The sequence below is a fragment of the Rhinolophus sinicus genome, linkage group LG04, assembly GCF_036562045.2.
Source record: "Rhinolophus sinicus isolate RSC01 linkage group LG04, ASM3656204v1, whole genome shotgun sequence".
Lineage (NCBI taxonomy): Eukaryota > Metazoa > Chordata > Mammalia > Chiroptera > Rhinolophidae > Rhinolophus > Rhinolophus sinicus.
The window spans coordinates 161787216-161799709 of record NC_133754.1 but is presented as its reverse complement, the minus strand read 5'-3'; the positions used below and the strand labels follow the sequence as shown (position 1 = coordinate 161799709).

Genomic DNA, 12494 nt, shown 5'->3' with positions numbered 1-12494 from the left:
TAAACACTTTATAGGATAAGTAAAATTATTCTTATATGTGAAAACTCACAGAACACCCAAAAATGGCTGTCATGTGCTATTTCCTCTTGTATCACTTGTGGTATCCAGGTCTCTTGTATTTCTCTTTGGCTTGACAATTTTCTATAGTTGTGTGTGAAGGTGGAATTCTAAACTTGACTCACCTATTAGTATACTTATATTTGGTTTGATGTAGTATGTGTAAGCCCTTTCATCATAGTTGTGGTTAGTGAAGAAAATGAATGTATTGGAACATTTCAGGAATAACTCATAAAACCCAAGGGCTAGGAATTGTGGAAGTAGGAATTTGAAACCCAATAGGAACCAAAGTAGCTTTCTCTGTTCCTTTTCTTTTAGGTTGCGTAGTCTTTATCTCTGTGCCTTTGCCTCATTAGCTGTGTCTACAGGCTGGCTTTCTCTTCTCTTTGCACATGGCTATCCTACCCTGGCTGTGCATGAATCAACAAGCTGAATAAAGTCTCCCTAGATAAGAGGTAGAATGGACTCAGTGTCCATCTTTGATGCAATTGCTGTCTGTGAAGTTGGGGAGGTTGGTCAAATGATGAGAGGGCTGCTCCTACATCTGGAGGTGGCCAGGTTCACTTAGGAAGATTTGGGGACTGGGAGGATTATGCATTTCTGGTAAAAAACTAACAGACTGAGGTCAGAGCCTTCAGCAGCCAGTGGCCTCTTCCTTTAAAAGGTATCACATTCCATTTAATTGACATTCTTCTAGAATGTGGTTAGGCTAGCTACACATCCACTTCTATCATAAAACATTTTTATCCCTGCTGTATAATATACCAAGAGAATGATTCTTACTGAAGTTTGGGTTTACCATTTCAGGCCTTCCATGACCTGGTAGTGCGGTAATATTCTCCTTACTGGCTATCTTCTGAAATCCATTTGTTCCCTTGTGAGCACATCTTGCTTTGCAAATCTGCACTGTTCAGAAACATTGAAGAGGCTCCCAAACCAGGTCATAGACTTCTTAGAGTTTCATGAAGTTCTCTTCTTCCCTTTTTACCAGTGGGATATTCTTACTCTTTTGATACTTGGTGTTACAGACAGTTGAATAATGTCCAGTGGCAGAGAATGGTATGCTTGTGTAGAGCATTCTGTTCTCTAGCTAATTCTGCCTTGTGTAAGATCACGGGGGCTTTAAGAACATCTTGTTAAGCCCAGGAAAATGCTAGTTGCTAGGCTTCCCGGAACCCATTAAATTGGGGAGAGCGGCTAATTCTTCATTGGATTTGCTTATTGAGCTCTGATGAAACCCAGTTCTTCTAGTTTTGGTTTTTGGGGTTTTATCAGAAAATACCATGTTTCTTAAAAGGACATTTTCGGTTTTGGGAAATCTAGAAAGGGTACTTTCCCTGTGTGTGTTTGGCTGACTCTCTTCTGCCTGTGTTGTTGCAGGGACAAGCTGTGGGGGGTCTGTGTCTCGGTCCTGGCTCTGCTGCCTCGAGTCCTCAGATTGATGCTGCAGAGCCTGCGGGTGAACAGAGCTGCACCCGAGGAGCTGCCGGTGGTGGGCCAGCTGCTGCGCCTGCTGCTGCAGCACGCACCCCTCAGGACGCACATGCTGACCAACGCCATCTTGGTGCAGCAGATCATCAAGAATATCACGGTAAGAAGCATGTGCTGTCAGTGCGAGAAAGGATTCCTGGGCAAGGCACGCCGCGCTCCTGGGAGGCCAGGGATCCTGTGCGAGGCCCATTCCTGCAGTGTAGCCCCGTGTGGCGATTTCCCACGGCTTCTGCCGTCTAGTACCGGTCACTGAACCGGGGCATGTCTTTGATCCCAGAATGAGCTGTAGAAGCTTTAAAGTACTCAGTCTGAATTAAGGTGGCAGGCAGCTTCGTTTGAAAAGGTACAGGCATCAGAGTCACTGCTACCTGGATTCTAGTAGACTATTGGATAACTGATAGTTTGGCAAGTTGTAAAACCTATCCGGCTTGTTTTCTTAGCTGTAAAAATGGGACTAAAGTAACTTCGTTGGGTTTTGGTGACCATTAAATGAGATCATCCAAGTAAAGTTTTTAGTGTAGCTGACATTTATTAAGTGCTCTACAAATGTTAGCTGTCATTAGGAAATTATTTAGCAGGAATAAACTTCAGGCCAATATCCAGTTAGTTCCCTGGAGAGTGGGAAGTAGTTGGAAGAAGGAAGCTGCAGGCTACAGCTTTGTCTAATGGTTGGTTCTCTGTGTTCAGCTGTGTCTGTTTTGGGGTGGGGGGCAGTTCTGTTCTCTAGAATTCCTTTGGTGTTTTCAGTTTGGGGAGAGTTAGGGAGGTTTTTTGTAGAGGTATTTGGGGGGTTATTAATTGGTACATGTAATAGTAAGTCAGAAATAAAAGGGAAGAAAATCAAGAATTTGGATTATTCCAAGGTTGGAGAATCAGCCCATCTCCGTAAGGAAGAGGAGGACAGAAATCGTCAGTTGGTCCTGTAGAATGATTCTCAGTTGATGTTAGTACAAACATCTAGAGACTCCAGAATCCTGAGGGGAGGACGTCTGAAGTGTGGGGATGGTGATGATGAAATTTCTTTAGTCCCTAATCTGAGCGGGAGGGAACAAACCAAACAAGTGGTAGCACTTGGACTTGAGGAATTTTCACTGCCTGTGACGATGCCCAGTTAGTGGGTCCCCTTTTCCTGTGGTGATTTATAGATGAGATGCTGTTGCAATGGCTCTGATCTTGTTTGGATGTGAAAAACACTTCAGGGAGCATAGCAATTTTGGTAGAATTCTCAAATTACTCTTGCTTTTCTCTGCAGACATTGAAGAGTGGAGGTGTTCAGGAGCAGTGGCTCACAGACTTACATTATTGCTTCAGCGTGTATATCACTGGGCATCCGCAGGGGCCCAGCACATTGAACACAGTGTATTAAGAGGTTCCATGGCACTTCCTGTTTGAAATTGTTTATTCGCATCTAATTTTGAAGAGAGACTGATGTAATAAATGTTTGTCATTAAAGCTGAACTTTTAAAGAAGTTGTTTATGGACCTTCTTTTGCACAAAGGTAGGAAAATAATGCAGGCTGGCTTCCTGGACTCGCACGTGCTATGGGGTAGTATATTTTACATTTTATGGGAACTGAAAATTTATATAATACAGAGTGATCATATGGTATATTATTTACTAAGAAATTAGCTAAATTTTTGTGATCGCATCTAGGCAAACCTCGTTCTTTGTGGTGTTCTCAGCTCCAGTTCACTCAGACAGCAACAGAAACCAGTTTTTGTGTTTGGTTTGGGAGTGGTTGTCCTTATCCATCATGACTTTGAGCTTCTCACTGTAGAGTTCTGTTATTTACGGAGGTTTTGGAGCCCTGTATGCAGGAGCAAGATTTCAAGACAGTGCTACCGTTGTTCTGGATTTTCCTGTACCTAAATGGTGGTTGTCTGATAGAAGTAACTACTGTCAAAGTGATTTTCTATTAATTACCCATTATAGTTCTTAAAAAATTATTAACTATACATAATTATTTCTATGACATTTTCATAATCATGTAATAATTTAATTAGCAAAGTAAAAAGCAAAGGTAATTAACATTTTATTGCTTCCTATCTCTTACTGTCAGGACAAGGGTGGCAGTAATCTTAAGAAAATGGAAGCAGTCCTAGAAATCTTTGTGAGCCTACTATGTCACTGTTTAGGCCTCCTGTCTATATTCTTACATTAGCTTTGTCCTTAAAAATGTAAAAAAGCCCCCAGTCTCTAGATTTCGTGTTCTTATAGAGCTAGAATGTGTAGTTAAGTTTCCCCTGTCAGTAGGAATGGCATTTTGATAAGACCTCTGCGGGTCAGGCAGAAAACAAGTGGAATGTTAAGGCCTGAATTGGTACTTTGTGCGTAAATGGCTGATTCCTTGGTGCTGTGATACTAGTCATGCCGTTCACAAAGACGTGGCAGCAGCCTGTGGCCTTCCGGGATCAACCGAGGTGAACAGAGCACCTGTGATGGTCTTACAGAAATCCCTCAAAGCAAACAATGGATCATGATTCTGGCCTAAAACTGATAATGTTGGCCTAACAGGATGTGGTGTCTGTAATGAAGTTGTTGCATTAGATTCCAGAAAAGTGGCAAAATGAAGGTGGCTGCTGTAGGACAGTTTCCTCCCATCTCATTTAGGTTCTTCACTGGAGCCAAAAAACCAGGCCTGTGCCAGCTGCCTGGCAGAAATCCTAAGCCAGTAGTCCCTGTAGTACTCACATTCTTAGTTAGACTTAGACTTAAGACTTAGACTTAATTGTAAATTCTACCCATGCTGACTGAGGTGAAGGCAGACAGCGAGGCAGTTACCACGGGCATAGTCTACCCTGCACCTTCCAGCGCGGGTGAAGAGAATTTACAGAACAGTGCTGTGTGAGAGCAGAAAGCAAACACTCTGAACTTTCAGTTGTTGCCACATTTCCAGGCTAATAAGGCTTCAGGCATGGCTATTAAAGTTTCCCCGAGATGTGAAAGAGAAGCAGCAGAGAAAGAGAACTCCGCACTAGCTCTTGGAGCTGCCCCGGACTCGGTCTTCCTCTACAGGCACTCGAGGCTTTGTTTTGTTTTTTGATTGAGTAGCTGATTGCAGGTTATAAGAAAAATTCTTTGATCTTCCACAGTCAAGGAGGTGTATACACTGCAAGTTGCTCACTGTTAAAAACAAATACCAGATAGATGTTCAGGTTATTAATTTTAATGCTGTAAGGAAGAGTTCATTGGTGGTAAGGAAATAAGGGTTTAGTTTTGGACTATCCATGGTGCTCAGTAAAGTGACAGTTTCTTGTAGAGACAGAATGATTTATCAGCCTTACATCTGATAAATTGGGAGCAACAATCTTCACTCATCAAATATTTGAGTACCTGCAATGTGCCAAACAACTTCCTAAAGCTAAACAGAAGAGTGAGGAAAATCAGAAGATCGTGAGGCCCCATGGAATTCTCTAAGCAAAAAATGAATTAACATTTCCAGCCAAGGTTTGAACAAGACCAAAATTAATGATTTCTTTTTGGTTCAATTTGGCATCTGATTTCACATTGCAGAAACTTCTATATATGTTCAAGTCATGTCTATTTTATGGAAATTACAGACATGTTTTCTGCATAAAATACACAGCCTTCAGCTAAACTAGTTAGCAGTTCTTACCATCTGCCTTATTCACTGGTTAGTGGTGACTGGGGATGGGTGGGCCTAATAAAACCTTGTGTTGCCCCAAGTGTAGGTTTAGGAAAAGATTCTCTTCAGTCCTTGTCCATTTGTAAGCCAGTCACAATTATATGTGTAGCACAAACAAGCTGTTGGTTCATATGAAGTCCTAAGAAACCATTATGCATTTCTTTGAATTTATTCTTTGCTTTAACTGTGAATCCTTTAAAAACCTTTTATGTTGCTAAATACCATTTTTAAAGATTTCTGATAGTACTGGATTTTCTTGACAAAATGCTGATTAATTTATAATATTTACTTGTCTAAATGCTACTTCTCTGGTAGTTATATCTGACAGTTCTGTTTTTGAAACTTCAAGTCACTCAAGTATAACGAGTTTTTTTACATACTAGAACCATGGGCCTTGATTCCTTTGAAAGTTTCCAATTACCCCACCAACCATTCCCCGATCAGCCTGCCTATATTACATGAGTTGCCCAACTCTTATTAAAGGTTTGGCAGTAATTACTCTCCCCCTAGCTCCAGGTCTCCCCCTCCATCAAAAACTAAATGAATGTTAAAGTTCATGCTGACAGTCATTGTTCACCTTCCCAGCTGCACTCTGTCCTGCAGGATGACGAGCTCAGGGAGGCTGGGGGGAGTGTGTTGCCATAGTCACCCATGAGAAACTGGACCTGGCATTAACTGCTGACAGCACTGAACTTATCACCCATATTTAATGCTGGTGTGAATGAAGGGGCCCTGAGTAAAACACTCTTGTTTTGCAACTGAAAAGAAAGTTCCCTGAGCTGCTCCTGTATGAGTGAAAGTTTGCAGTTGAGCCTGAGCTGCATATGCTATTAAATATTAATGTCTTCCTTATGGGGTCCTAAAAAGCAAAAGCCAGAATTTGTGGTTAAGAGCCTCTTCCCGTCCTTAGGAAAGAGGTGGAAGATCTTAACTGTGGAACCAAAATGGATCAAAAACTCTTGGGGTCTTTGAAGAATAACAGTATTTTCATTTCCCCTCCCTTTATGTGAACTAGTAAGTAAAGGTGATCATAACAGCTACCAATTACTGTTTCTACTGGTGGTAATGTTAACAATAATAGCTTCAGGTTATAAAAGTAACTTGCCTCTTCTGGAGATAGAGGTTGACTGTAGTAATAATTACATGAAAGGGGGCATGAAAAACATGCATACCTGAAACCAAATGACCATTGGAAACCCTTCAGTCTCTGTTCTAATGTCTTCTATCTTTGAGGATGAAACAAAAAGGGAGCCTTCCTCCCTGCACTGTCTCCCCAATCTGTTTTGCCAGTGCAGTGGTTGCCTTACCTGAGTTGAGACGCAGTGCAGAATGGGCTTTTGAAGATCTTGCGGGATGATGTACTTTCCCTTCTTGAGAACAACCTGAAACCAACCAACAATGATCACCTATCTTTCACCAATGACAGCTGTGGCCTGACCAGGTTCTGAGTTCCTTGAGGTGAAGGCTTGAGCCTGCAAGTGTCAGCCAAGATAAATTAGGTATGGTGTGGAAATACCATGAAGGCCCACGGTCAAGTCCTGAGATTTTGCTGCCTGGGCCCCAGATCTGTTTCTAAAGGTGCCTTGGCTCAACTTTTTTTCTGTTGGGGAACTAGCCAGGCTTGTTCTCTGCTGAGTTTATTTGGATGGGCTCTTTTCCAGAGCTGAAAATGTTTTAATTTGCAGCAGTTCATCTGCTAAGCAAGTACTTACTGTAGTACTTGGGTTTGGAGCATCCCACAGATAGGTAACCTTGTACTCTCAGCATAGGGAAGGTCAAAGTGTGGCAGGCACGGTCTCCCTGTGCCTGGAGTTCTCCAAATTGATAACGTCAGGGGAAGACCCAGGTAGCGGCCTGAAGAGATTCCAATGGTGAGGCTTTCAGTTATGAGGCCCAGCAGAGAATCTCATGGCTAGAAGGCTCTCTGGGTTGAGATGCCAGGATGCCTCCTCACACCAACTTGGACCCAGAATTGCTGGAAGGGAGGCACTAAATGTGCTGAGAATTCTCTGGGTGCCATGAAGTATAATAAAGTTCCTACCTGACCTGAATGGGGTTTGCTCAATGTGATTAAATCCCATTTCAGATTCTGACGTGACACTCTGAGGGTGCTTGTTGTAAACTACAAGTGCCCAGAAGGACACTTACCGTAGATTTGCTTGAGCACTGAGTGCCTGGTGGGCTTTGTGCCCAAGCTGCTCTTGGATGGATTCTTGGCAGTCCTGCTTACTGTGATGGTCTTCGGGGGTGTTATTTCTAGTTCCTTCCTCCAAACCTGGAGGAGCAATGCCATGCACTCTCGGTTCCATCTGTCCATGTCTCTGGCTCCAAGTTGCTTCATATGCAGAAGGTAGGACAGGTGCTTCCTGAGCTGATAGCTGGTGGGGTCAAAGGAGGGGAGAGGCTTTATGATCACAGTATTGAGAAAACCACATTTCCTTAAGGTTCCTAGAAGCTATAGAAACAGTATTTGTTGAACTCTTGGGAGAGTCATTTAAGCTCCCAATTCCTAATTTCAGTGGCAATATGTTGAATGTTGAATTCTCTTTCCATCAAACACATCCTGAACTAAGAATCAGGTAAGTCCTTGTCCCAACTGGGATAGGCCAGTGTGTAAACAAGTAAATGGAGTATGAGAAGTATGTGAACAAGTAGCTATGTGGCATGAGATGGGTGGGCTGATCATTTGTGGTGGTTTGGTACGGCTTCACGAGGCTGATATTTGTGCAGGGCTTTAAAGGATGGTTAAGAGCTTACCAGTCAGAGGAGGCATTCTAGGCAGAAAGGGCATGAGCAGACGTGTGGGCATTTGTGCAGGAAAGTCAGTAATGAGATGTGTATGAAGCACTGTATATTTGGTGAAAGATGGAAGGCTGGGCTACACTGGAAGGAGCCAACATTTGTTCATAGCCTGTTGTGTAACAGGCACTTACCCTCTGATTAAGCTGGAAAAGAAATCTGTGACGCAGACTGAATCTGACAAAGGCTGAGTAGAGGTGATGTCACCAAGACAGTGACATACATCATTCCTGATTTCATTCTCTTACAAGAACAACTAACAACTGGACAAGGTACCACTGAGAAAATCCTAACTACGGGGATGAAGCTGAACCACCCCCTGCACCACAGAGACCAGGACAGACCACATTAGAAGGGAAAGAGGAGCTGCTACATGAGCACAGCACCACTGAGAGGTCTACCTGAGCCTATAGTTCCTCCACTGAGAAAAGAGCCCAGAGAGGACATCCAGCTCCCCTAGCGTTGTGTGGGTTGCTTTTTGGGAGCCCCCACTCCAGTCTTGACCCTGGGGATTAGTGGGGGGAATCTGTGGTGCTGAACAACTGGGAATCTGATTGTGATGCAGAAGAGGGGAGGGACTTGGAACAACCAGCATGGGGACCTTTGCAGGCTGAATTCCTACCTGCAGAATCCAAGTAGTAGTCCCAGCCAGTGGCTTTGCTCATCTTCACAGCCAAGACGGTGCTGCAGTCTGACCAGGGAACTCAGGAGCATGCAGGTCTGCCTGATTCAGCTCCTTAAGAACCTTGCTGGCCCTGGAGGGTAGTCTGACCTCACCCAGGCAGGGGAGGTGAGTTACAGCTTGACACTGCTGAGTATAGCTCCTGGCCCCCACCTGACCAGACCACCTGGAAGCTGCATCTTCCAGCAACACTCAAGGAGAGTATGGCAGGCAGAGCTGATCGTCTGCAGAGCAAAGCCAGCACCATTCGGTCAGGGAACTTGCAAAGCAGGATGGCTTGAATCAAGATCACAAGGAAATCTGCCACCCTTGGAGACTGGTTCTTCCAATCTGCTTGGGCAGAGCAAGTAATTAATAGCCCTGGGCATTTCTGAGTACAGCCTTCAGCCTATTCTACCGATGAACCTAACCAAAGCACACCAGAAGCTACACAGCTCATCCAACAATCCTTATAGTGGCACTTGACCAGAAAGCACAGCCTGTGGCTTTCCTCATCTGCAGAGCAAAACCAGTGGCTGTGTCTGACCATGGAATTGAGTGTGTTGCCTCATTCAAGTACCCAAATGTTGTGCTGTGCAGGTCCGGGGGTCCGTCCTGCTGCCCTGCCAGGGCAGGAAAGCTAATTTGTAGTCCTGCTTATTGCAAAGGATAGTACCCAGTCCCAACTGTCTAAAAACCTGATCAGAGAACCCACACAACTACAGAGCCCATCCTACAGCCTTTCCTGGGCAGGGAACCAAGCCAGCCATCCTATCCAACAGTTCTTAGCTAGTGGCACCGCCCCACCTCTTCACCCTCACCTGACTCTTGACCTCAGAGCTTGGGCAGTGAGTGGCCTTGTCTGAAAAAGAGCAAGCCTCACCTGCCCAAGAACGTTACCATCTGACATGTCGGGAAACCTAGACTGAGATGACTGGTGAAGAACTGTCTCTGCCAAAGCAAATCTGGAAGAGGAGACTGCTTACTCCAATGCACACATACCAACTTCAGGAATCAAGGATCATGGAAAATCAGGTGAACATGACACCACCAAAGGAAACTAAACAAGCTCTGATATCTGACCTTAAAGAAATGGATATCTATGAAGTGTTCCACACAAAGAATTCAGAATAATCCTCTTAAAGAAGTTTAGTGAACTACAAGAACACACAGACAACTAAATGAAATTAGGAAAACAATGCATGAACAAAATGAGAAGTTCAACAAAGAAATAAGAAATTACCAAAAAAGCCCCAAACAAATCCTAGAGCTGAAAAAATACCATGAACCGAAGAATTCAATAGAGAACTGAATTGAAACTAAAGAATTCAAAAGCAGACTTGACCATGCAGAAGAAACAATCAGTAACCTAGAAGACAGGACATTTGAAATTATCCAGTTAGAGGAATAAACAAAATCAAATCGAAACAAAACAAAACAGAAAAAAAACCAGAAAAAGTAAAACAAAAAAGCCTTCAGAACTTATGGAACACAATTAAAAAACAAACAAACAACCGATATCTACATTATGGTAATTCCACAAGGAGAAGAAAAAGTATTTTTAAAGCAATAATGGCTGCAAACTTCTAGAATCTGGGAAGAGATCCCAGATCTACATCCAGATTCATGAGGCCTAAAGGACCTCATGAACCTGAACAGGGCTACACTGAAACATTATAATTAAACTGTCAAAAGTTAAAGACAAAGAATTTTGAAATCAGCAAGAAAAAAGAAGTTACATACAAGGGAACTCCCAGAAGAACACTGGCAGATTTCTCAACAGAAACTTTAGAAACCAGTATGAGATGGTATGTTCAAAATATTGAAAGAAATTAAAACCTGTCAAATAAAAATTCTATACCTAGCAATGCTGTCCTTCAGAAATTAAGGAGCAACAAAGACTTACCCAAACAAACAAGCTCAGGAATTCACCACTACTAGACCTGTCTTACAAGAAATGCTAAAGGGAGTTCTTTGAGTGAAAGTAAAAGGATACTAAGTGACCTCATGAACAGTTCAGCTTCTTCTGTTTGAGATGCCATGTGTCTTCCACACCTTCTGCTTTCCAGGCAGAGAACTCCTGGGGAGCCCAGGTGTTGGCAGAAACAGTGACAACTCTGGCTTTAAGTGGGCACAACTTCCACCTAATCTACGGAGGCCTGCAGGTCAGAGTAACAGCCTCTATTCTTCCCCCATTGAGAAACTGACACGCCCGATTGTCCTTTCAGCCCTGGGCTCAGGGCTCTATGGTCCAGCCTATCCTTGTTTATTCCCCTCAAAACATGCCGGAGAAGAGTGGGCAGGAAGGTGACTTACACGTGCCGAGGTAAAAGGAAGTGTTTTACACAGCAGCTGCTCTTAGCCACAGCAACTTTCAGGCCCAGTTTAGCTTGTTCAGTATCTGGTTTCAATCTTTAAAATAGTCAAGTCTTGACTGGTAATAAAACTCACACTTTAAGGCTAAGTTTCATTTTTTTCCGGGCCCAAGGTTCAATCTGCTCACCCGATCCCTGCGCTTCCCAGTCTGCCTTTCTCCCTCGGTGACATGTCTCCTATAACGACAGCCTGCACTGACGGGGCACTTCTGTGCCAGGCCCCGTTCACCACTCAACCCCTCGGAGCTCCTTAGGTTTGGTGTCAGACACCACACACTGGCCCAGCACAGCTCCCTGCAGTCCTGTACTCCAGAATGGAAGATGTATAATAAGACTACAAGAGAATCACTACAAGTGTATTTACTGTCACCAGACGTGCAACTTCCCACAATGTGCAGCTTCTGGGAAGCCCTCTGGGAGTGGATGTCGCAGGTCTCAGGATTGCACAAGGGTGCAGCCAGAGGGGGCCTGTGTAATTGCCTCCCCAGGTGGGCAGACTATGAGCCCACTGTTCTTGGGGCAATGACTGAAAGCTCATTTGCTGCTATGGGCACTTATTGACAGGACCTGTCAGCTTCTGACTCTTCAAAGGAGTCAGAGAACAGCCTGATGGGAAGGCATTTCAGTGAGAGCACAGCTGCGGTGCCTGACGTGGTAAAACTCACTCGCTTATTTAGATCCCAGGTTTCAGCTGAAATACTTAACAAAAAGTTCCTCTGGGATGGTAGCCAGTGCACGTCCTGGCAGAATTCCCCGAGGAGGGGGAGCAAGTCCCAGTCCCATCTGTGGCTTCTGAGGCAGACTGTCTCAGTTCAAAGCCAATGCTGGTACTTCCTACTGTGTTTCCCTGAAAATAAGCCCGAACTGGAAAATAAGCCCTAGCATGACTTTCAGGATGACATCCCCTGAACATAAGCCCTAATGCATCTTTTGGAGCAAACTTTAATATAAGACCCGGTCTTATTTTCGGGGAAACACGGTAGCTCCGTGACCTTGGCGTGTTTCCTCATCTGAAGAATGGGATAAGAAGAGTATCTACTCACAAGGTTATTGTGAAGATTAAATGAGTTAATACTACATGTAAAACTACTTAGAACTGCATCTGGCACAAGTGCCCAATAAATGCCAACTACTAGTAATAACAGCCCCCGTAACAACATTGCTATGACGACTGTGAGCCCTTCCAGGCAGCCCTTCTCCTCCAGCCTGCTCTCAGCTGATGAGCATGAGGCCTGCTCTGCCTCCACCACCTTGACCACAGCAAACACTACCTTTACTGAGAATGTAAGGGAAAGGCCTTGGACTTGATTCAGACACAGCTTCAAGTGCTGGATCTGCACCACGAGGGCAAGTCCTGTTTCCGCTCTGAGACCATTTGCTCGTCTGAAAATGGGGACACTAACCCTTATCACGATGGCTTCCTGGTGTGGTTGGGAGAACAAAGGTGTGAGACGACTGTAAACGG

The 12494-nt window shown here is 44.1% G+C and overlaps 2 protein-coding genes across 4 annotated transcripts in view; one reads left to right on the top strand and one right to left on the bottom strand.

The window, feature by feature from the left end:
- Positions 1-3017, top strand: part of TEX10 (testis expressed 10) — a 42225-nt gene extending 39208 nt beyond the window's left edge. For both annotated transcript variants that reach the window (XM_019729233.2, XM_019729232.2), the window contains 2 exons: positions 1438-1648; positions 2801-3017. In XM_019729233.2, the coding sequence (XP_019584792.2) occupies positions 1438-1648; positions 2801-2940 (351 nt within the window). In that variant the 3' untranslated portion in view covers positions 2941-3017. The remainder of the gene's footprint in view (positions 1-1437; positions 1649-2800) is intronic.
- INVS (inversin) overlaps positions 2930-12494 on the bottom strand; it is a 117553-nt gene continuing 107988 nt past the window's right edge. Inside the window, exons 15-17 of one of the 2 annotated variants that reach the window (XM_019729227.2) lie at positions 7343-7572; positions 6502-6576; positions 2930-4671 (exon numbers count right to left, since the gene is read on the bottom strand). In XM_019729227.2, the coding sequence (XP_019584786.2) occupies positions 4523-4671; positions 6502-6576; positions 7343-7572 (454 nt within the window). In that variant the 3' untranslated portion in view covers positions 2930-4522. The remainder of the gene's footprint in view (positions 4672-6501; positions 6577-7342; positions 7573-12494) is intronic. The other variant, XM_019729229.2, reaches the window with a different exon arrangement.